We start from the raw sequence: 23,442 nt of genomic DNA, 5'->3' as shown, positions 1-23,442 counted from the left end.
TATGGTCAAATCGAGATTTTTTGTTATAATTGTTTAGACATTAGAGTGTACCATATACACATATCCCACATATACCAGTTGGGATCACGTTTTCAACACCCCATTAGAGGTATTTTTTACTAGCGCCCTCTTCCCCCATTAGACTACAGCCATCCTGTCTGAACAGACATAGTGGCCCAGGCTAAATGCCGGCTAGGGGAGGTATATGGGTGCCCTGAGCCATCCCGTCTCAGAAGACATTGTGGTTTACATTGCCCATGCATAGAAGCATAATATTAAGCGAGACCCATAGTCCCCTAAAGAAGACCTACTGTCGGACCAAGTCCCATAGGTCCTTATCTTACATTTTCACGCTGCAGGGTATTGCCAAGCAAGAGGCCCAATCTTCCCCCACCACACCCCTGGACCTATATAGCACCCTGGCAGCACAAAGTTCTGGAACCCAGGATCCAGCCCTCCGCAGAGAGGCATTATAGGCTAAACCTCGTTCTTCGTACCGAGGCCCGGGTACCGTCCACTTTGGCAATGAAGCACCTTGGACGGATCCGGATTTATGGAGGCCTTTTACATCCAGCATGGATCCCTCCGGTGGAGCTCCTAAGAGCACATGTTAACTCGTGACCAACACCTTAGACACTGATGAAAAAACTGAGGTACTCCCAGTAGGGGAGGGGTTATATAGGGAGGGAACTTCCTGTTTAATTGATTACACCAGTGTCCATCACCTGAAGGTAGACTATAACCCACATGTAATGGCTATGCGGCTGTGTCCCGTGATGTACGATAAAGAAAAATACTTTTTTCCCCGCACTGTACGCACTAAATTTTAAAAATCCCCCCAGGGCAATATCTAAATTGCCCTAAAAGGACTAAGAATTCCTCACAAAGATTAAAAACCACCATCATGGACTACACAATTACCCTCCTAGAATCCCTCCTTTAAATCCGATATTCGTTATATACCCATCCCTAAATAAAATAAGTACTTTATCACTTGAAAAATAGTATGCCACAAAATCAGCACAAGACTTTCCCATGGCTAAATGACTAGACTTATCACATAATACAAATGGTTATGATCAATTAATCTCAGGGGGCTCACGTTTATGTTGGAAAGACTTACATTCTGATCCCCAAAGAACTCATGTCCCAAATGTGGGGGAAGTGGGTGCCTCACTCAATCTCATTATTTACTAATCTTGTCACAAAATCTATAACTTCTGAAACAAAGTAAATGATATAACATATTGCAGATGTCCTGGGTATTTATGTAGAGCTGGAGCCTTTGGTAATGTTAGTTATTGGGATCATAAAAAGAGTCCCCCTGTGATTAATACTAGGTTTAAACGTGATACGTGCATTTTATCATCAGAGCTTCATGCATCTCTAAAGGTTTATGTGCCTATTGATTTTGTTCCAACTTTGTTTTAAGATAAAAAAAAAGTCATAAAGCGTATTGGGAGGAGTAGGCAGCTAGCCTATGCCAAAATCTGAAAGTAAAATACCTGCACAACTGTAGAGAGGATGTCAACATAATTGCTTTCCGTCTGATACAGTTCCATTGCAACTTGCCATCTTGCAGACTGTTTTTGAGGTATTGGCGTAGAGATTTTGGAAGGCCTCCCAGAAAATTTTGGTACATCTAGAAAAATAAATAAAAACATTTTCATGGGTATCCATACTCTGGAGCCACAACAGCCCATATAAATCAGCAAACATAGGGCTCAAATAATCTTTACCCAACAGTGACTTTCCAGACTCCGGGGTGTTTGAGATGTCAAGCAGTGATCCCATAGACAAGGAATGCTCAGCTGATTGGCGTTTCCGAGGTGGAAATGGGGAGATATCAGTTTCTCTAGTTATCTGGGCAAGAGTATCCTTTAATCTGCGTTTCTTACGATTGCTGCTGGGAGTATTCAGTGAAAGTAGCGACACTGATTTTTTGAGTGCTGGACTGTCATGCTACACAAAAAATGAAAATAAAAAAAATATATATATATGAAAGATAATGAAAACATTACCCATTTAACACATACATTTGGCCAACCTACAAAATATTCTTTCCTGTACTTTGTCGTTAAGAGGTAAGTGGGCATGGGGGGGGGGGGGGGTAATTTACCTTCGGGTCGGTAAGAGTGGTAGCAAAAATGCAATGTGCTAAAGTTACAGAACGTACGTTATTCACTTACACAGATGTTAACGCTTATACTGTAATTTTCGAGACCAGTTATTAGTGAAGTAAAAAGAAGCCCCATTTACCATTTTATATACATACCACCAAGACTGTTCAATGTGTCAAAAAAACAAACACACACCACACACACTTCATGTACCAGCAATGCTGATATATTGCTGCCATACAAACAAAATGTATGTAGAATATAAAATATGGAGTGGAAATATTAGTCAGTTATGTCCTAAAAAGTTGCACCCTGCAGACCTTAATTAAAATCCCCCTGTTCTATCCACTCTCCAGATCTCAGTTTCAAGCAGGATACATCACTACCCGAAAACAATCATGCAGACAATCAGGAAGACTGTTACCTTTTCAAACAGGTACATGGTTTCCCCGGCTCTGGCATCCATCTGTATACTTCCCCAAAACCACTGAGGAGATCCAATTGGGGGGGGGGGGGGTTAAAAAAAAAAAAGTTAGAAATACAAACAGTCAAAACTTGAGTGGCTTTTCACACAGCCTGCAACTCACCTCTTGCTTAACAACATACAGTTTCTTTGGAGGCTCAAAGGGCAACTCTTTCACAGAGTTTTCTTCAACCACCAGATGGGTGCACTTCTCATCTCCAACAGGTAAGAACTGCCCACCTAAAAGAAGAAAAACAAATATTAAAAAGCATATAGTACAATCAAACAACTTCAGAACATAGAAGATCACTAGTCCACAGAAAAATATATCAAAATACAATTCTGGGATAAAATATTAGGCCCCTTTTACACGGAGTGGACTCCATTGATATAAGTAGGGTTGTCCCGATACCACTTTAAGACCGAGTACAAGTACCGATACTTTATTTCAAGTACTCGCCGATACCGAATACCGATACTTTTTTTTAATCTCATGTGACAGTGGCACATGTGTCAGTTTTTTTTATCTTTAACAATTTGTTTTTAATTTTTTTTTACAATTTTTTTTATTTATAATGCTTTCTTTTTTTTAAGGGGGTGTCGGTGTGTTTTTTCTTAATTTTTTTTATTTTCTACAACAATTTTTTTTATGCTTTTGTTTTTTTATTCTTTATTTATTTATTTATTTTTTCAGCCCTGTTGGGGGGGGGGGGGGGCTTTGGTGAGATATCAGGAGTCTTAACAGACCTCTGACATCTCCCCTCTGAGACAGAGAAAGGGAAACATGTTCCCCTGTCCCTTTCTCAGCAGCATCAGCTGAAAATGAAAGGAGAGAAGACAGCGTCTTCTCTTCATTCATAAACTGAAACATTTGTAAACACAGGTTCCAATGTTTCAGTTATGTGAATGGACAGAGTCAGTAATCACTGACTCTGTCCATTCGGAGCGGTAATGAGCCGGATTTACCGGCTCCTACCCCGCTCTCCATCCTGACATTTCCAGGGGGTGGAGGAGCACGGAAGGGGAGAGAAACACGGCGGGATACACGGCAGCATACATGGGAGGGAGACAGACTGCAGAAAAACGGAGGGGGGCTGGAGGAGGACACGGGACAGTCAGCGGTGATCGTGTGTGGGGGAGTTACAAGCACCAATCACCGCTGATTTTAAAGCAGCCGAAAGCCGCGCGGGGGGAGGGGTGTAGAGAGAAGCGGAGAAATTACTTTTAAATTTATACAGCAGTGATCGGTGCTTCTAACTTCCCCACGCACTGATCACCGCCGACAGTACAAGTATCGGGTGAAGCATCGGGAGCATTTGCCCGAGTACAAGTACTCGGGCAAATGCTTGGTATCGGGACAACCCTAGATATAAGCAAGGGTGATTACAGCAGAGTGAACAGATGACACAACCATGTACGCTCAGTTTCTACAGTGCGGACACAGACAGAGCCCACTCTGCTCTATGGGTGGCCAGGACTAAACTGACTCCACATTTACATACTATTGCACTCCATATTGACCAGCCTAGACAGAGCCCCTTACATTTTTATTACATTTTTTTCCATAGCAGACCCGTATCAAACCAGGAGGTAGGTGGTGCAAAACGGACACAAGTCTGTTAACACCCGTCAGTCCTTAGGGGTGAATGGACTACCCGATCGGGTCCTCTTGAAAAACTGACAGGCAGACCCGAATTGGACCCTGTGTGTGAAAGAGGCCTTAGAATGCATAAACCATCACACTCCTGGCTGACAAGAATTAAAATTCAGACTGAAAAGTAAATTTTCCCACCAATAAAAAAAAAAAAAAAAAAAAAGGCGTACATGCCTGAATTTCTCATCTTTACTTTAATGTGGGCTCTGCCACTTAAAGAACCTCCAATCCAATGCAAGAAAATATTGTATTGCATTCTATACCTCATTTGACTCAAAGTAAGGTTCTTTAGCAGTTCACTGGACATGTACATATTTGTTGGCTTTGTGTCTGTACCTTGCATTGTTGTCATCTCCTCCATGCCGACTCTGTCTTCTTCCGAAAACCCAAGAAAACTTAGTATGCAGTCCTGAAATGGGGGCACCTTAAATTCATTTTTAAATTCTTCGTCTACTGCACCGAATTCACTGCAAAGAAATGATTAAATAAAAACACACATAGTATTTTCATGTAAAGCAAGTTGTTCTGCAAACCTTTTTTTTGGACTGGACTGTCATACATTTTCTCAAAGTCACATACCATTGAGGGTACTTAGTTGTCTTTGGTCACAAAGATGCAATTTTAAAAAAAAGGTACAGAAAAAATTACCACAAAAAAAAGGCACACTGATAGACAGCTGCCTAAAAAAAAAAAAAACTTTGACTAAAAGCACCTGGGCAAAATGATGGAAAAACTGAAAAATCTGTTGGGGGCTTTTGGGGACAAATGCGCTTCTGGAAGAATGGTCATACATTACCATAAACACTCCTAAATCTCGTGGACAATTTTCCCAGAAGAATTTAAGCCGTTATGGCTGCAAAGGGTGGGTCAACTTAATATTGATCCCTACAGACTAAGGCTGGAATGCCATTAAAGTTCATGTGCGTGTAAAGACAGGTGTTCCAATACTTTTGGTAATATAGTCTGATATATATTTGTGTGCATGTTGATGTAGGGATGTGTCCATTAAACATTGGCTTTTTAGCTGACAAGTCTTAATATGTGGCAACACTTATAGAAAAAAGATGATACCAAGCGTGAGAAAGATAGATGCAGACTGGCAATATGCCCAGAAAATGTTTACAAAGCATAATCAAATACTGATGAATATGTCTGGGACATAATTGGAACCAACTTTAAGATTGTACAATACACAAATATATATACGTTAAGATGTGTATTTAATGATAAGCAATGGGTGGACATTTTTCTACTGGTTATATATAGTAATATATAGGGAGTACATCCTTGATAGAAAAGGTACCATTAACAGGTTGGAAGTCCGGTTGTAGTATCCCTTCATGTGTAAATACATTTTGGACTGTGTGACACAGATATACTCACAGTTCATTCCTTTTTTCCCAGGCTTTTAAAATCCAGTTAGCCTTCATGATAGGAGTGCCCAGACTGACAGCAACCTATGGAGGAAAAACATTTTTTGTTTGCCTTTATATAGTAAAAGATTGTACTTTACACAGAGACCACCTACTACTGAATATTAACATTTCACCTAACAGGCATTAAAGAAAACAAATCATGCAGTTACTGTACACATGCCTCTGCAGCATTTATCAGCAAGAATGGTGAATAGAAATAACAATGCTCCCCTTCTATACAGGCAGTACTGTGAGTGAGCATAGTTACCATAGGACAGAACGCCTATTAGCAGGATCATCAGATGAAAATGGACAAACCCAGGAAAGAAACCAATACAGAAAGAATTCTAAAAGCATTGTAAAAACAAACAAACTTGGACTTATACGGTACAATAGAACATACCCGAAATTTATCTCCATGAGTAGAGTTGGCAATAAGGTGGGTCACTTTAGAGCTAAAGTCTTTTCTTATAGTACCTCCCATATGATGTACTAAAGTTACAAGTTTTACCTAAAAGAAAAAATGATGGTGCAATGCATAAGGAAGACAATACATATCTATGGTATTTACAAACATATAGTAGTGTTTTCTCTACAGAACACCAAGACATAAAAGACCCTTTTTATGGATGCAGTAGTTCTAAAAAGTAGCTATTCGTAGTTGTGCACAACAAGCATGGCCCTAAACTGGTATGACCAGCCCATTGGAATGTACCATATTCTGCACTATATCCAGGTCAAACCAGCAGGCAGGCTGTAACTAACTGGCATATGGAGTGTGACCTTGCCATTAGGCACCGATTCAAAGTAAACAAATGGTGGAAGAAACCCAGGATAGAAAAGAAAATAACAGCGGGGGTGGGCAGTTCTGAATAGGGGGAACCAGTTGACTTAAACCAGGTTATCATTAAGGGGATGTTATGCATTATCCAGCAGTACAGTACAGTAGTCTGATGTTTGCAAATCTATCCGGTAAAAAGCAGGTTCTGAAGAATAGATCTGTATATGTTGCTGCCATCTTTTCCAAGGTTTTAATACCCAGGAGGAATTTAAAGAAGAAATAAAGTTTAGCAAATCAATGTGTCCCAAACCAAAGAGATAAAAAGAAAGAAAAGGAGGAAGTTGGAGCCTCAAAATATGGCATTTACAGTAGTAGTAAGATGGACACCTAAATACCGGATGTGGTCTTGTGCCCTCATTTGGGGAAATCATTTCTAAATTGTAAATCATGTGATGCTTCCAATTTTTTAAGAAGATTTTATAGTGGATGCAGAGTTATCTTTAAAAAATTCCAAAAAGGAGGTTCAGAGAAGCTGCACAAACCCTCAGCAACACAAACAGCAGGGACCACACTGTTGTCTCTGCTGGAAAATATTTCCTCACTATGGAGACCGCCATCAAAAGTGTAAGTGTATGTGTGAAAATTCCTACCCTTCTGAGGTACCGTCCCCATTGTAATATACATCAAGATTTAAGACATTGTGTGGCACTTTTAAATGTACCTCCATGGGTACAATATAAGCAGAGACACTGGTTAAACATTTTTTTTATATACACATACTGAAAATATCACGAATATTATAATAGTAAAATAAAACAAACATGGGCATAGGTTAGTCAGAGGGGATTAGCAGGTATTTTACACAAAGGAAGCGATACAATGAGCAGGATACTTTTTCACACAAGTACATGTTACAACAAGCACATATCAGGAATATGAAATGTTGGTTTGGCATATTCTTAAGATGGCCTCAGAACCATTACGTTTCCCAGTTAAAGGCTTGTCAGATTTTTTTTTTTTAACCAATAATCTCAAAATTACATTAAGATATGAACTTTCCACTGTATTAGCCTATAAACCATTATTTCTGTGTATGAGTAAGCTTTAGAACATAAATGCATTATTATATCTGAACTGACGTCTACAGCAATCTGAATATTCATCACATATTTCTCTTGAAACAGCAACTCATTGCTCACAAATGCTGAAAAAAACAAAAAACAAAAAACACACAACCCCACCCAAACTCACCAGTTCTTCCTTTTTCCTGAAGCCAGTAAAGCACAGGACAAGATTAAGCATGCTGGCACAGTACAGAGGTCTAGATGTAAACGGTAAAGACTAGAAAAAAAAGGAGGGAGATATATATTTAGAGACATGGATAAATAGAAAATTGTGCATTGATTACGGGTAAGCAGCCAACACGCCATTAGACGTAAAGTGCAAAATAACAAAAGTGTGGTGCTAAAGTAAACAGTAAGTAAAGTCAAAAAAGTTGCAGAAATGTAATCGAAAAAATGCAGTGATTTATAAACAAAAATGTAAAATTTCAACATGAGAATAAAAACATCTAAGCAAAGTCCATATAGAAACAAATGGTGAAAAAGTCTCGTGCGGCCCAAGGTGGATCTTGAAGGTAAAAGCAAAGTGGTAGTAACCACGCACCGTATAGCACGTTGGTTAAACAGGCAGTCTTGAGGGAATCGCCTCAAATGGGATATCACGCTAATGAAAAAAAAAAAAAAAAAAAAAAGATTCCACCAATTTAAACACGCTGTGCAGCTGCTGTAACGATGTCCCGCCTCCTAGACTGCCAGTTGTGATAGACGGCACACTGATCCAATGTCAGCAATCATCATGCCGTGTGACATAGGAGGTAGGACATCGTCTGAACGGCGTTTCAGATCCCGCTCTGACATGGCATGAGATCGCGCTACCAGGCACTGGCAGGCTGCACCTCATAGGCACTGATGAGGCTGTATTGATCTCTTGTATCAAGTCTCCCATGGATCACATTCTGTAGTGCAAATCTGCAAAAAGCACTAAAAATGCATAGGTGTGAATCCAGCCTTAGTCCTAAAGCTTGCACCCTCCAAAATAAGTTAGATCAGGAAAGGCAGCTTCCATATTGCTATTCCAACAGGTTTTGTTTCAAAATTACAACACAAATGCCTAGAACCCCGCTTTAAGTACTCAAGCAGTCCATAGATGGATTGAAATTGGTCAGGTGACCAGGACTGGCCAAATTTCAATCTATGGCCGTTCCCCAGAAAACGTTTGATCAATGCACTCTGACAGCAGAGGAGTCCCGTAGTAATGATAAAATGGATGGGGAAATCCATTGCTTTTCTTTCGTTCAGCCTACTGCTGAATAATAAAAAAAAAAAAAAAAAAGGTGTTGGGCGGGGTGGTGGAATCTATGGCTAGTTCCAGCTATGATACAACCTTGCGTCTTGCCTCAATGCTAAAATGTGATACTGCTGTAATCCCCCTTTCCCCCCTCTAAATTTGTCTTGGTGACCATTTTCACTGAAACAAGGTGATGAGAAATTCAAAATTATAGAACATGTGAGGGGAAATCTTCCAAAAGCAACTCCAGTTAACAACCGTCTAAAAAGGGCAATTCTCCTGACTGTAGGGATTTATGCCAACTTCTTCTTGTGTCTTGAGGACAAAAATAAAGTGTAACTCCAGGAAATAAGAAATTTTGACTTGCTGCACACGGGGTCCTGCATTTCTCTGTGCGAGTGGTTGCGGCTGCCAATATTTGTGCGGGGGCCCGCAGCGGCACAGATGTGAACCTAGCCTTAGGCCAAGTTATACCAACTAGAATCTGCCAATGCCCAATCTTTATTTTTCTTTATTTTTAAGCCAGTTACATAGTTCCATGTTTGATTTAAACAAAAAGTTACAGCATCAAATGTTAAATGGCTATATACTGTAGTTAATAGGTTGTACCTCTCCCTTCTGTGCACAGTACAAGATGATTGGTGGACCAACCACTCTGCAGTCAGCTTTATACAGATATTGGAATGAAGGGTGCTGAAAATCTGAGATGACAAACACATTCTCGAACTCTGGGGCATCGGTTTCCACATATTCTTCCACTGCTTCAGTTATGATGTGCGGGAGTTTGATTTCCTGCATATCCATAAGGAAAAATAAAACTTGGTACACTGGGATTTGCAGTTCATGCTATAATATAATAAAATACATTACAAGACATTTTAACTTAACCTTTGTGGATGTCCGCACGCCCTATAAATGCCAAATACAACAAATATTCTCCAAGGTAGTCTATTCCTGTGCAATAAGAGATCATACCTTATAAAGCTTTAGGGCCCTTTCACACGGAGCGGATCCGTATTGATCCGCCCCGTGTGTGTCCGTCGGCTCAGCGGGGATCATCCGTAAATCTCCGTGAGCTGTGCAGAGACCGCCCTGTCTTTCCTCCACTCTCCCCTATGGGGAATCGGATGAATACGGACCGTGTGTCCGTATTCGTCCGATCCATTCCGCCAGACGGACGAACAATAGGGTTTTCTGCCATCTGAAAAAGCGGATCTTTGCGGAGGCGGATCGTTAAGGACATTATCAGATGCATCATCCGCTTACGTCCACAATCCCATAGGGATACATTACAAGTTCCTAAACGGACTTGTAAAAAACGGACCGTTTGTCCGTACGTGTAAAAGGGCCCTTAAAATTATAAACTATATATACACACACGGTTCAGGTGATCATTTTGGTTCTACACATCTTTCTGCCACAGACTGAAACAACTCACCACAAAGTACAGTAGATGGTGTTTATCATACTATAAATGACAGCTACAAAAATATAAAAAAAATGGCTAGTGTAAAAGGAGGGTGGCAGATTGGATTGGTGAAAATTTTTGAAGACTCCCTTTGACCCATGACTAGCCTTGGTGCGAATTGTGAAGTTGGATCAATTTGTCCCATTTGGTTCCAATAGAGAACTGATAATTGTTTCTACACTATGTACACTTCAGGTTAGTAGAGGGCAATTATGTGGCACCTATGCATCAGAGGAGTCCTTTGCCAGTGTGGATACATTTACTATGCTTAATAACCTATTGTGTTTAACGATTTCATAATTTGCTGTCATTGTTATAAGTGTAAGAGTTCTAGTGTTCCAGTCAGCTGCATGAACTCATGCTAATGTTTCCCAGCTCCTAAGAAGCCATACCAACGAATAGGACCTCTGTAGCTGTATAGAACTACAGATTGATATGTGACAGTTTGGCACACTCAGGACACAACGGGCTTGATTTACTTAAACTGGAAAGTGCAAAATCTGGTACAGGTCTACACAGAAACCAATCAACTTTCAGTTTTTCTTGTGAAGGCTTAACCGAACAAGCTGAAGAAGCCGATTTGCCATCATGCACAGCTGCAAAAAGATTTTGTACTCTTGTTTTAGTAAATCAACCAGGGTTTTTCGTGAGATAATGCAGCTGGCAGGGTAGGAGTGGTAAAACCGAGTGGCCCGACACCTAACTTCCAAGGCCTAAAATCTTCAAAGGGTTAAAAAGGACTATACTAGTAAAAACAGTTATTAGCTGTACTATTTTTGGATCATCAAGTAGGTCTGAAAATAACAGCAAAGCAATAGACCGATTACACACACATACTTGCATAAGCCCACCAATGCCCATTTCTCCAGGAATTTCTGATCCCACCATGCGGCTTTTCAAAATACCTGAGTGACAATGTTACTACTGTCTTGTTGCAATGCATCAACACAATGCGACTGGCTAAATTTACTCACCTGTTGATCTACAAAAATAAAAAATATGAAGGAAGGTGGGTGATTTAGAGTGTGTAGCAGCATACTGAAAAACCTAAATTCAGCAAGAAGCAGAACTTTCTTTCCATTAATAAAAAGGTTCAAGAAGGCACTTAAAAACATGGGTCAAAGTCAGAATCGGGACATGAGAAGTAACAGACTTTTGAAAAGGCTGTTAGTAGCAATAAAGACACTAAAGCTTTTGCGCACTGTGACCCTACCTACCAGCACTTGAATGGTTCCCACCAACAAACCTGAAATAAGTGAGTCAAATAGAGCTCCAATAAAAAATAAATAAATAAAAAAGTGTGTGTGTAGCCTTTTAAGAAATTCATTACAAACAGGGATTTATCGTATAGACTTAATAATGCAAAACTAAGCATACATTGGGGTTTATTTACTAAAACTGGAGTGTGCAAAATCTGGTTAACAGCTGTGCATAGTAGTCAATCAGCTTGTAATTTCAGCTTCTTAAAATAGGATCGGATACCTGTCCTTTCCCACTTCTGAGAGTCCCTGCCACGGAGCCGTGACATCACCGCAGGGCTTCCTCCTTCCCTCCCCAGCCGCCGGACCAATAGGAGAGAGGAGCGGGGCATCGCAAATGCGCAGTAGGGTTCCCGGCGTGAAGCCGAAAAGCTAAACTGCCGGGTTCCAGTACCCGCAATGGCGGCAGAGCACCATACAGCTGATGGAGACATCAGCTGCCGACATCTCTGGACTCCAGGGCAGGTAAGTGTCCTATTATTAAAAGCCAGCAGCTGCAGTATGTGTAGCTGCTGGCCTTAATGTTTTTTTTGTTGGGCGGAACACCGCTTTAACCACTTCCCTACTGCCCATTGTCATATGATACCCCAGGAACACTCTGTCCCTCAAGGCAAGCGTCATATGATGTCCACTGCTTTCCGGCGATACATGGGGCACGCAGATCCACGGCCTGTCAGGGAAGGGGAGACTGATCGTGTGTTCCTTGTATATAGGAACACAGATCGGTCACCTCTCCAAGTCAGTCCCCTCCCCCCACAATTAGAATCACTCCTTAGAACACACATTTAACCCCTTGATCACCCCCGAGTGTTAACTCATTCCCTGCCAGTGACATTTTTACAGTAATCAGTGCATATTTATAGCAATGATCGCTGTAATAATGTCACTGGTCCCAAAAAAGTGTCAAGTGTCCGACGTATCTGCTGCAATGTCACGATAAAAAATAAAAAAAATGGAAGGGGATTGGTTTCCATGCAGAGCTGCACCAGATTTTGCACTCTCCAGCTTTAGGCCAGGTTCACATATATGCTCCCACACTTTCGTGCCTGGGGTCCATTTCTGTTCACTAGTTCAGGTTCGAATTTTTGCCCCTCGACTTGAACCCAAAAACGCACACAGCATACTTTTGCAATCTGCTCTGCTGCCGCGCTGGACCTGTGTGAACCAGCTTCATTGAGAGCGGTCACTCTTGCCTGTCATGCGAATTGAATGTGGTGAATCCGTGCTCTCCAACCATATGTTTTGCAGCGCAAAATAAGAGAGTCCATTAAAAAAAAAAAAAAAAAAAAAAAATCATAATTTGCATTATTAGTGCTTTAGAGTAGTGTTCCACCTCATTAAGAATGTATTTTAATATGCAATCACAACATTCATGTGCCAAACATCATTCAGAAATCCTCAATGATGATGGGTGTCTGCTCACCTAGAGAGAAGGGCCCTGTAGTTATTGGAGTTCATCAAGGACAAAGGAGACCCAAATGATTAATATTCCTCCACCAATTTGTCCTCCAGATTCTAGGCACCCGTTATGCAGCTCTGGGTAATTTCAGGGTTAACTAATCCTTCCATTTCACACATCATACTCAAAAACAAGGAGACTCCTAGTGCTCACTGCAAACGGTTTATTGTAGGATAAAAACCAATTGCACATACATGGTACAGATCGCAGAAATGCATACAATGAACCACAAGTGCATGGGAGGCAATGTACACCACTCATGCCATTGCAGACAGCAAACCTTCACGGACCATGGCAACGTCAGCAGAGACGCCAGCTTACACATTACATCTGTAAAGACTTCATAGATGGAGTGCCTGTGGTGATGTTTTCATGTTTGATGGAGGTATGCTGTCCCAGTCAGCTGTATGCGGCAGCATGAGTGGTGTGTATTACCTCCATGCACATGCAATTGACTGCATTTCTGTGATTTGGCTGTACTTTGCAAGTACAATTGTTATTAACACTACAATAAACATTACAGTGAGCACTAGGAGCATTTTCTAGTTTTTCCGAGTATGGGTGATGGCGAAGTGGAAGGTGGAGCATCAACCCTTAAAGTGCCTCAGATGATACACAGAGATGAAACACACCTCCCTACATTCTTTAGAATTCCTACATTGTGTTCAAATTTACTTCTTCATTCAGCACTTGATGGAGGAAAGCCAGGCCACCCCCCCCCCCCCACACACACACACACACACACACACATAGGCAGAAAAACGAAGATACTTTCAGAGCTATGCTGACACAAGACAAGCTCTCTGCTAATCCATTTATAGCACCCACCCTGACAAAAACTTCAGGCTGCTTTCATCTCCCAGCTGAGAACTTGTCAGAAGTAGGGATGAGCTTCGAGTTCGAGTCGAACTCATGTTCGACTCGAACATTGCCTGCTCGGCGAACAACGAACAATTTGGGGTGTTCGCGGCAAATGCGAAACACCCTGTTAAAGTCTATGGGAGAAATCTAAAGTGCTAATTTTAAAGGCTAATATGCAAGTTATTGTCCTAAAATGTGTTTGGGGACCTGGGTCCTGTCCCAGGGGACATGTACCAATGCAAAAAAAAAGTTTTAAAAACGGCTGTTTTTTCGGGAGCAGTGAACTTAATAATGCTAAAAGTGAAACAATAAAAGTGAAATATTCCTTTAAATTTCGTACCTATGGGGGGGGGGGTGTAAAGTTAGCATGTTAGTACATAGAACTGTCTCTGCACAAAGTGTCATTTCTGAAAGACAAAAAAGAAACATTTAAAACTGACTTGCGGCTATAATGAATTGCCGGCTCTGGCAATTCAGAGCGAATTCATTCATATAATAAAAAAATAGCGTGGGGGTCCCCCCAAATTCAATTACCAGGCCCTTTAGGTCTGGAATAGATATTAAGGGGAACCCCGTCAAAAAAAAAAAAAAGCCATGGAGTTCCCCCAAAAATCCACACCAGACCCCTTATCCGAGCACGTTAACCTGGCTGGCTGCAGAAAACAGGGGGGACAGAGTGCGCCCCCCCCCCTCTCCTGAACCATACCAGGCCACATGCCCTCAACATGGGGAGCATGTCCCCATGTTGATGGGGACAAGGACCTCATCCCCACAACCCTTGCCCGGTGGTTGTGGGGGTCTGCGGGCTTATCAGAATCTGGAAGACCCCTTTAACAAAGGGGACCCCCAGATCCTGGCCCCCCCCTATGTGAATTAGTAATGGGGTACATTGTACCCCTACCATTTCACGAAGGAAGTGTAAATAGTTGGAAAAAACACACACACCCCGTAGAAAAAAAAGTTCTTTATTAATAAAAAAGAAAAGGAAAAAAATCCAGCGGTGGTAATCCACTCTCGGTCCGGCTTCCTGCTCCAACGTTGTCTGTATCCAGCGACGGGTGATCTCCTCTCAGGTCCAGCGATGAGAAGATCTTCCGGCATCCAGAGCACAGCATCGGAGGCCGCCTCTCTCCGCCGGACACAGCCCAGCGGAATGATGCGGCTGGAGCTTTGACATTTCTTATATATGGGAGGCGGGGCCACCCGTCACGTGACCCCGCCCCCTCTGACGCAAGGGGGAAGACTGGGCTTCCCCAATGACGTAGCAGAGGGTGCAGGGTCATGCGACAGGTGGCCCCGCCTCCCCATATAAGAAATGTCAAAGCTCCTGCCGCGTCATTCCGCTGCGCTGTTTCTGGCGGAGAGAGGAGGCCGGCGATGCTGCGCTGTGGATCCCGGAAGATCTTCTCATCGCTGGACCGGAGAGGAGATCACCCGTCGCTGGATACAGACAACGTTGGAGCAGGAAGCCGGGACCGAGTGGATTACGACTGCTGGATTTTTTTTTTTTTAATAAAAGGACTTTTTTCTACAGTGTGTGTGTGTGTGTGTGTGTGTGTGTGTGTGTTAACTATTTACACTTCCTTTGTGAAATGGTAGGGGTACAATGTACCCCATTACCAATTCACATAGGGGGGGCCAGGATCCGGTGGTCCCCTTTGTTAAAGGGGTCTTCCAGATTCTGATAAGCCCCCCGCCCGCAGACCCCCACAACCACCGGGCAAGGGTTGTGGGGATGAGGCCCTTGTCCCCATCAACATGGGGACATCCTCCCCATGTTGAGGGCATGTGGCCTGGTACGGTTCAGGAGAGGGGGGCCGCACTCTGTCCCCCCCTCTTTTCTGTGGCCGGCCAGGTTAACGTGCTCGGATAAGGGGTCTGGTGTGGATTTTTGGGGGAACTCCGCTCCATTTTTTTTTTATTTGGGGTGGAGTTCCCCTTAAAATCCACACTAGACCTGAAGGGTCTGGAATGGATATTTGGGGGGAACCCCACGTTTATTTTTTTAAATTGAGGGTGGGGTTCCCCTAAATATCCATTCCAGCCCTGAAGAGCCTGGTAATTGAATTTGGGGGGACCCCCACTCTATTTTTTTTTTTTTTTTTTTATGAATGAATTCGCTCTGAATTGCCAGAGCCGACAATTCATTATAGCCGCAAGTCAGTTTTAAATGTCTTTTTTTCTTTCAGAAATTACACTTTGTGCAGGGACAGTTCTAAGTACAGGAAACATGCGATATTTCACATGCTAACTTTACACCCCCCTAGGTACGAAATTTAAAGGAATATTTCACTTTTATGGTTACACTTTTAGCATTATTAAATTCACTGCTCCCGAAAAAACAGCCGTTTTTAAAACATTTTTTTTGCATTGATACATGTCCCCTGGGACAGGACCCAGGTCCCCAAACACTTTTTAGGACAATAACTTGCATATTAGCCTTTAAAATTAACACTTTAGATTTCAAACGTTCGAGTCCCATAGACTTTAATAGGGTTCTAAAGTTCTCACGAACATTTGGTGTGTTCGCAAGTTCTGGTGCAAACCGAACAGGGGGGTGTTCGGCTCATCCCTAGTCAGAAGTTATCATGCTAATAAACAGAAACAAAACAGCAGAAACACAAGGGAACTCAGGGCTTTGGCGAGAGATAAGTAAACACTACAGATAGATGTGCATAGGTCATATTTCACAAATCGGGTTAACATCCACTTTAAGGCTCCCAGTAGGGCTGCAACTAACGATTATTTTCATAATCGATTAGTTGGCCGATTATTGCTTTGATTAATCAGATAATAGCCTTAAAAAAAAAAAAAGGGGTGGTGATAAATGGCAAGTATTCGGAATGGTCTGGTGTGGAAAGTGGGGTCCCCCAAGGATCTGTCCTGGGACCAATCCTATTTAATTTATTCATAAATGATCTAGGGGATGGGATAAACAGCTCAATCTCAGTATTTGCAGATGATACCAAGATAAGCAGGCCAATAACGTCTACGCAGGCCATTTACTAAAGTTGGAAGAGAAGTGGTTTAACCTTAAACAGCGTAGAGGGTTTACTGTCAGTCAGAGCAGTAAGGATGTGAAATTCTCTTCCACAAGCAGTGATATCAGTAGGGAGCATCGAAAGTTAAAAAAAAAAAAAAAACACACACTATTAAACAGGTACCTCAACAAACACAACATACAGGGGTATACAATGTATTGACACACACAAACTGGTGTCTTTTCAACCTCACTATGTAGCATAGCTAGGTGGTGTTTGGCATAGGAATTCTGCGATTGCACATTAAAATACATTGTTAATGGGGTAGAGCACTGGAACACAACTATGAAACACCAATGCTGCATATTATGAATGTTGTTCTTCGATAGACTTTTTTTGCATTTGCACTGCAAAATACATGTCTGGTACTAAGAAGGATAAGAGTGTAATTTGTACATTACGATGTTTGCCGAGTATGACATTGAGTCTATATACTGAAACCCATTTGTAATCATCTTCTTAAAGGGATACACAGATACAGTGAAAAGAAATACAGTGACCAGTGCTAAACCAAAAGATCACAGAAAAATCCATCACCAAAATTAAGAGGCAAAAGTGGAGTTACTTATCACAATTATCAAATAAGCCCCAGTGGATAAGTGGTCAAGCAGCACATGTGTTAAAAAAAAAAAAAAAAAAAATGTTCCACAGTAGGTTAGTGATGTGATTTGCTGTGCCAGATGTAAAGTGCTGCATGCAAGATGAGTTGGTATGAATAGAGCATCATACCATATTTACAATACTTTTTATAAATGAGTCTCTGGATTTCTCTCGACAATTTTCCCTTATCTTTACAATAGGCACTTCCATTAGCTTAACTATCTGTGGAAAGGAAGTCAGGCAAAAGAAAATTAAAAAACAATGCATTTGTAAAGATAAAAACATGAAAAAGTACATCTTGATGCATACCTCAAGAGCTTTTAATAACGCTTCATTTTTTCCAGCATCTTGAACCAGAATCACTCTTGTTTCTATTTGGGGCATGTCTTCTGCATTAAAAGAATTTAAACACATTAAATACAAGTTGTAATCAGTGGTCTCCTTCCATCTTTTCCCCTAAACACCAGGATACGTGTGTTTTGCTCTAAAATTAGGTCTACCTGCAAAATAATACAGGAGTCTCCAGGTCCATCCATCAAGCAAGGCTAAACTAGATGATGACATGTCAGAAACGGTACACCCATTACAGTGACGCAACACCATTATGCAGCTGCTCACTTATTACAGAATTACACTGGGGATGATAAAAGGCCGCTGGCCAAGGAGAGTGCACTAGTCTGGTGCCTACTGGCTGATATGCCCAGATTCCAGTAGTCTAACTGACCTGGTCAGACACACTCCTTCACTTTCTTCTTGGTATTAATGCTTTAGAAGGCCTATGAGGAGTGCAACACTTAATCATCTGTGCCGGTATAGAAGCACTGGAATTGAATGGGAGGCATGAGCACTTGAACTGGGAAAAAAGTGTATGGTAAGGATTTATTTAATTTAATTTTTAAATCTTCCCTACAGGGTAAAAAAACAAAAACAAGGGTTATCGTATATGCCTCCCTTACGCTATACAAAGTTTTGCTGATAGTTCTATTTTACATTTATAACCAGGGCTGTGGAGTCGGTAGATAAATGTTCTGACTCCGACTCCTCAGTTTTATGTACTTCCGACTCCGACTCCTCTGTATTAATATGCGAATGTATTTTATACATTCCTTGAGGGAAAGAAACGCAACCTACCACAGGACTACTGGCTGGGAAGCCAACAGTCTACTGTATTGCACAGTTTAAGCAAAAGACAAACACAATGAAAACAATCAAGTGACTGGATAGTAGCAGCAGGCATAAACATCAGGAACAGGATCTTTACCAGTTCAAAAATACAAACCACATTATTTGGTTGTTTTAGAACAAAAACAAAGCTTATCCATAATGAACCAAAAACAAAATCTGTAAAACCTAGAAATGGTTTATATTAATCTTGAAATGTAGTTATAGGCTTAGCAAATGCAAATCAATTCAATGTAGAGTTCTAAGGAAGAGAATTGCCTCTGCCAGATCCTCTTTCATAGAGGCTCTTAAGTCGGACTTTATTATTTTTAGGACTGAAAATAATCTTTCGACACTGACGTGGGTGGCATTGCAGTAACTATTCTGGCCACATGACTAACGATCTCTGGATAAACAAGGATGGCTTCTTCAACAGTAAGTTTTGATGAGCGACCATACTTTTCAACTTCTTTTAGTGCTTTATAAAACTCCTGTTGGAATTTTTTTATTTGGACACTTGCTGGTTCTCTAACATGCGTTCCCTGTAAAAGCAGAACACAACACTATGGAAAGTAGAAGTATTGCAGCTCCTAATTGTGCGTTGCGTGCCATATAGTGAAGCACATGAAAAGCATGCTTCTTCACGGTCACTTAACGTGTTCGTTTTGCGGTTACGTGAGGCACTGCATGCATTGGTCTTTATTCTTACAGTAGAGAAGTCATTAATTATAACTTTTTGTGACTTGGGACATTTAAACTTGCTTTTTTTTATTTTTTTATTCCAATCTAAATTTAGTAGGAGTCGGAGCATTGTTTGCCGACTCCAGGTAAATTTCCCCCGACTCCGACTCCACAGCCCTGTTTATAACGGGGGCTCAACTTTCCCTGAATTCATGGCAAAGCCCCAAAAACTACCTTCCCCAACAAGCTTACAGGTTTTGTTTAAAGCGGGGTTCCAACCACAATTATCATTTTTTAAATGTATGTCCTTTCATTATGCCTTTTTATAATATAAATCCGGTCACTTACTATTTTACAATCCGCCGCTCCGCATAGTTATTTAAAAAAGATAGTTTATAAAACTATGTCCACACCGTTGTCATTTTGCTGGTGGGCATTGTGAAGCCCACAAGCACTTACTTCCTGGAAGTCTTGGATGGGGAGTTATAATGGGGCAGCACACTGCATCCTGGGAAATTATGACACACATTTCCCAGGAGCATTAGCATGCTGAGGAGCCGAGGGAGATGTCAGAATCCTAGGTGATTCCGAAGGGAGATTTCGTTGGACCGCATAGCAACAGGCATTTCCAGGTGAGTAAAAATTTATTTTTTAGGTCTAATGAGCACAATAATGAAAAAAAAAATTTGGGATGGAAACTCCACTTTGAAAAAAAAATAAATAAATAAATAAATCGCTGATCGACGCCATTACTAGTAAACAAAAATATTAATAAAATGCCATACAAATATCCCCTATTTTGTAAACGCTATAACTTTTGCGCAAACCAATCAATTAACACCAAGCTCGCGTGCAGAAGCAAAAAAAAAAAAAAAAAAATACGGGAGCAGTGCCTGCATATGAAAACGGTGTCCAAACCACACGTGAGGTTTCGCCGTGATCGGTAGAGCGAGAGCATTAATTCTAGCCCTAGACCTCCTCAAACGCAAAACATGCAACCTGTAGAATTTTTTTTAAACGTCACCTATGGAGATTAAGGGTAAAAGTTTGTCGCCATGTTGGACATCAATTTACTCGGCGTAACGTTATCTTTCACAAATACTTGAAAAAATAAATTGGGCTAACTTTACTGTTTTTTTTTTTTTATTAAAAAAAGTGCATCGGAGTACAAGTACTCGGGAAATACTAGTATCGGTATCGGGACATCCCTACTTACCAAGTCAGCATATTACATCTGCCAGAGCTAGTTCAGAGTAATGATAACCAGAACACCATTAATTTTAATCCAGCAAAGCAGACAAAGAAGAGTCTTTCCAGGATAGAAAGGCATAGATCACAGTGTAATGATCCGAGAGAGCCACCAGAGCATCCACTGGTTCCACTAGAGCAGTGGTTCTCAACCTGGGGGTCGGGACCCCCTCGGGGGTCAAATGATGATTTGCCAGGGGTCCCCACATCCTGGGCTGTTCCTGAAGCCCACACCACTCTCCCAGCCTTTTTGTCTGATCAGCATTGCCAGTCATCCCAATTCCCCGCCAGCACTGCCACTCCCCCCCCACCAAGGAGCAAGAGAAGTAATAAAAATAGAGAATACATGGAATAGAGAGAAAAACAGCGGGATGAAAGAAAGAAAAAGGGAGAAAAAGAACCAGAAAGATGGCTGAAAAGGGATGGGGGGAAAAAAAAAAGAAAGAAATTAGAATAAAGAGAGATAAAAGAGAAAGAAAGGAGAACAAAGAGAAAGAGTTGTACATCCTAAAATGTACCATAGGGGTTGTAATACTGTATGAGTGGAAGGGATTGCAAAATGTCCATAGGTTTGGGGGTGCAAATTACTTGTCTTGCCTAGGGTGCTCACAACCCATGCTACGAAAAAAATTTGACTGTTAGGGGTCCCCACAACTTGGAAAATGTTATCAAGGGGTCACGGCATTAGAAGGTTGAGAACCACTGCACTAGAGGATCCCTGTATCTGGAGAAAAAAGAGATTTTTAATACAGCTTACCTGTAAAATCTTTTTCTTGGAGTACATCACGGGACACAGAGCGGCATATTCATTACTATATGGGTTATATGGAGTACCTTCAGGTGATGGACACTGGCAATCTCAAAAACAGGAAGTGCCCCTCCCTATATAACCCCCTCCCATAGGAGGAGTACCTCAGTTTTGTAGCAAGCAGTATGCCTCCCAAAATGGTCCCCAAAAGAGGGGTGGGAGCTCTGTGTCCCGTGATGTACTCCAAGAAAAAGATTTTACAGGTAAGCTGTATTAAAAATCTCTTTTTCTTTATCGTACATCACGGGACACAGAGCGGCATATTCATTACTATATGGGATGTCCCAAAGCAATGCTTACAATGAGGGGAGGGAGAACATCTTCCTAAGACGAAAGGATTTAATTTAGAGATATACTCAAATCATAATAAATCCAACTTAGTTGAGAAAAAATAAATTTTTAAATTTAACTCAAAAGGGAGCCCCCCGGAATCCGAGGGTCTCAAACTGCAGCACTGCCTGCCCAAAGGCTGTATCCGTATTCCTTCTTACGTCCAACTGGTAGAATTTTGTAAACGTGTGGACAGAAGACCAGGTTGCCGCCTTGCAAACTTGAGCCATAGAGATCTGGTGGTGTGCTGCCCAGGAGGCGCCCATGGCCCTAGTAGAATGAGCCTTTAATGATAACGGAGGAGGCAACCCTTTCAAGCCGTAGGCCTGAGTGATTAACTGTTTAATCCACCTCGAGATGGTGGATTTTGCAGCTGCCTGCCCCTTCTTGGGCCCATCCGGTAAAATGAACAACACATCTGTTTTCCGGATCTTCTCTGTAGCTTTAAGATAGGCCTTCATGGCCCTGACAATATCCAAGGTATGCAGCAACCCTTCCTTTCTGGAAGTAGGTTTAGGAAAGAAGGATGGTAATACCAAATCCTGGTTTAGATGAAAACTGGATATAACCTTTGGTAGGAAGGAAGGATGAGGGCGGAGAACGACCCTGTCCTTATGCAAAATAAGATATGGTTCCTTACAGGATAAGGCTGCCAGTTCCGATACTCTTCTGGCGGAAACTATGGCGACCAAAAATACTAACTTCCTTGTCAGTAAAACCAAAGGAATTTCAGCCAACGGCTCAAAAGGTTGTTTCTGTAAACTTGACAGAACAAGATTTAGATCCCACGGACAAAGCGGGGATTTAACTGGAGGATTAATACGTAAGACCCCTTGAAGGAAGGTCTTAACTAGCGAGTGGGTGGCCAGCGGCCGCTGAAACCACACTGACAAAGCTGAAATCTGTCCTTTGATTGTGCTTAATGCCAGTCCTTTATCCACTCCTAGCTGGAGAAAACTTAATACTCTATCGATGGTAAACTTGCGAGAAAGCCATCGCTTGGACTCACACCAGCCTACATAGGCCTTCCAGACCCTGTAATAAATCACCCTAGAGACCGGTTTCCTGGCTCTGATTAGGGTAGAGATTACTTTCCGAGACAGACCTCTACCCCTGAGAATCAGGGATTCAGCTTCCAGGCCGTCAAATTTAGATGCCGTAAGGCAGGGTGGAGGATCGGACCTTGCGATAGCAGGTCTGGCCGTAGAGGAAGAGTCCAAGGGTCTCCCACTACCATCTTTAGGATTAGTGAATACCATGCCCTTCTGGGCCATGCTGGAGCTACCAGGATGACTGGTATGTGCTCCACCCTGATCCTGCGCAGCAGGCGGGGTAGTAACTGGAGCGGGGGAAATACATAAAGTAGTTTGAACTGATGCCAAGGGCAAACCAGCGCATCGGTTCCGCAGGCCATCGGATCCCTTGAGCGGGATATGAACCTGCTTCTTGTTGAGTCTTGATGCCATGACGTCCACGTCTGGCACTCCCCATCTCTGGCAGAGTGTCTGAAAGACCTGTGGATGTAGAGACCATTCCCCCGGCAACAGAGTCTGGCGACTTAAAAAGTCCGCCTGAAGGTTGTCCACTCCTGGAATAAATATTGCCGATATGCAGGGCACATGAGCTTCTGCCCATAGGAGAATCAAGCTCACCTCTCTCTGAGCGGCTTGACTCTTGGTTCCCCCTTGGTGATTTATGTATGCCACTGCCGTGGCATTGTCCGATTGAATTCTCACCGGGAACC

General features: G+C 41.9%; 1 protein-coding gene across 5 annotated transcripts in view; it reads right to left on the bottom strand.

Annotated features, from left to right (window-relative positions):
• ECT2 (epithelial cell transforming 2) overlaps nucleotides 1-23,442 on the bottom strand; it is a 107,044-nt gene that overhangs the window by 62,853 nt on the left and 20,749 nt on the right. For 3 of the 5 annotated variants that reach the window (XM_040349381.1, XM_040349384.1, XM_040349383.1), the window contains 11 exons: nucleotides 17,780-17,859; nucleotides 17,600-17,692; nucleotides 9,392-9,574; nucleotides 7,685-7,774; nucleotides 6,056-6,163; nucleotides 5,621-5,694; nucleotides 4,574-4,704; nucleotides 2,708-2,823; nucleotides 2,545-2,607; nucleotides 1,740-1,962; nucleotides 1,506-1,642 (listed from right to left, as the gene is read on the bottom strand). In XM_040349381.1, the coding sequence (XP_040205315.1) occupies nucleotides 1,506-1,642; nucleotides 1,740-1,962; nucleotides 2,545-2,607; nucleotides 2,708-2,823; nucleotides 4,574-4,704; nucleotides 5,621-5,694; nucleotides 6,056-6,163; nucleotides 7,685-7,774; nucleotides 9,392-9,574; nucleotides 17,600-17,692; nucleotides 17,780-17,859 (1,298 nt within the window). The remainder of the gene's footprint in view (nucleotides 1-1,505; nucleotides 1,643-1,739; nucleotides 1,963-2,544; nucleotides 2,608-2,707; nucleotides 2,824-4,573; nucleotides 4,705-5,620; nucleotides 5,695-6,055; nucleotides 6,164-7,684; nucleotides 7,775-9,391; nucleotides 9,575-17,599; nucleotides 17,693-17,779; nucleotides 17,860-23,442) is intronic. The other 2 variants (XM_040349382.1, XM_040349385.1) reach the window with 1 other exon arrangement.

Source organism: Rana temporaria, chromosome 4 (genome assembly GCF_905171775.1).
Source record: "Rana temporaria chromosome 4, aRanTem1.1, whole genome shotgun sequence".
Taxonomy (NCBI): domain Eukaryota; kingdom Metazoa; phylum Chordata; class Amphibia; order Anura; family Ranidae; genus Rana; species Rana temporaria.
This window is presented reverse-complemented; position numbering and strand designations above follow the sequence as displayed.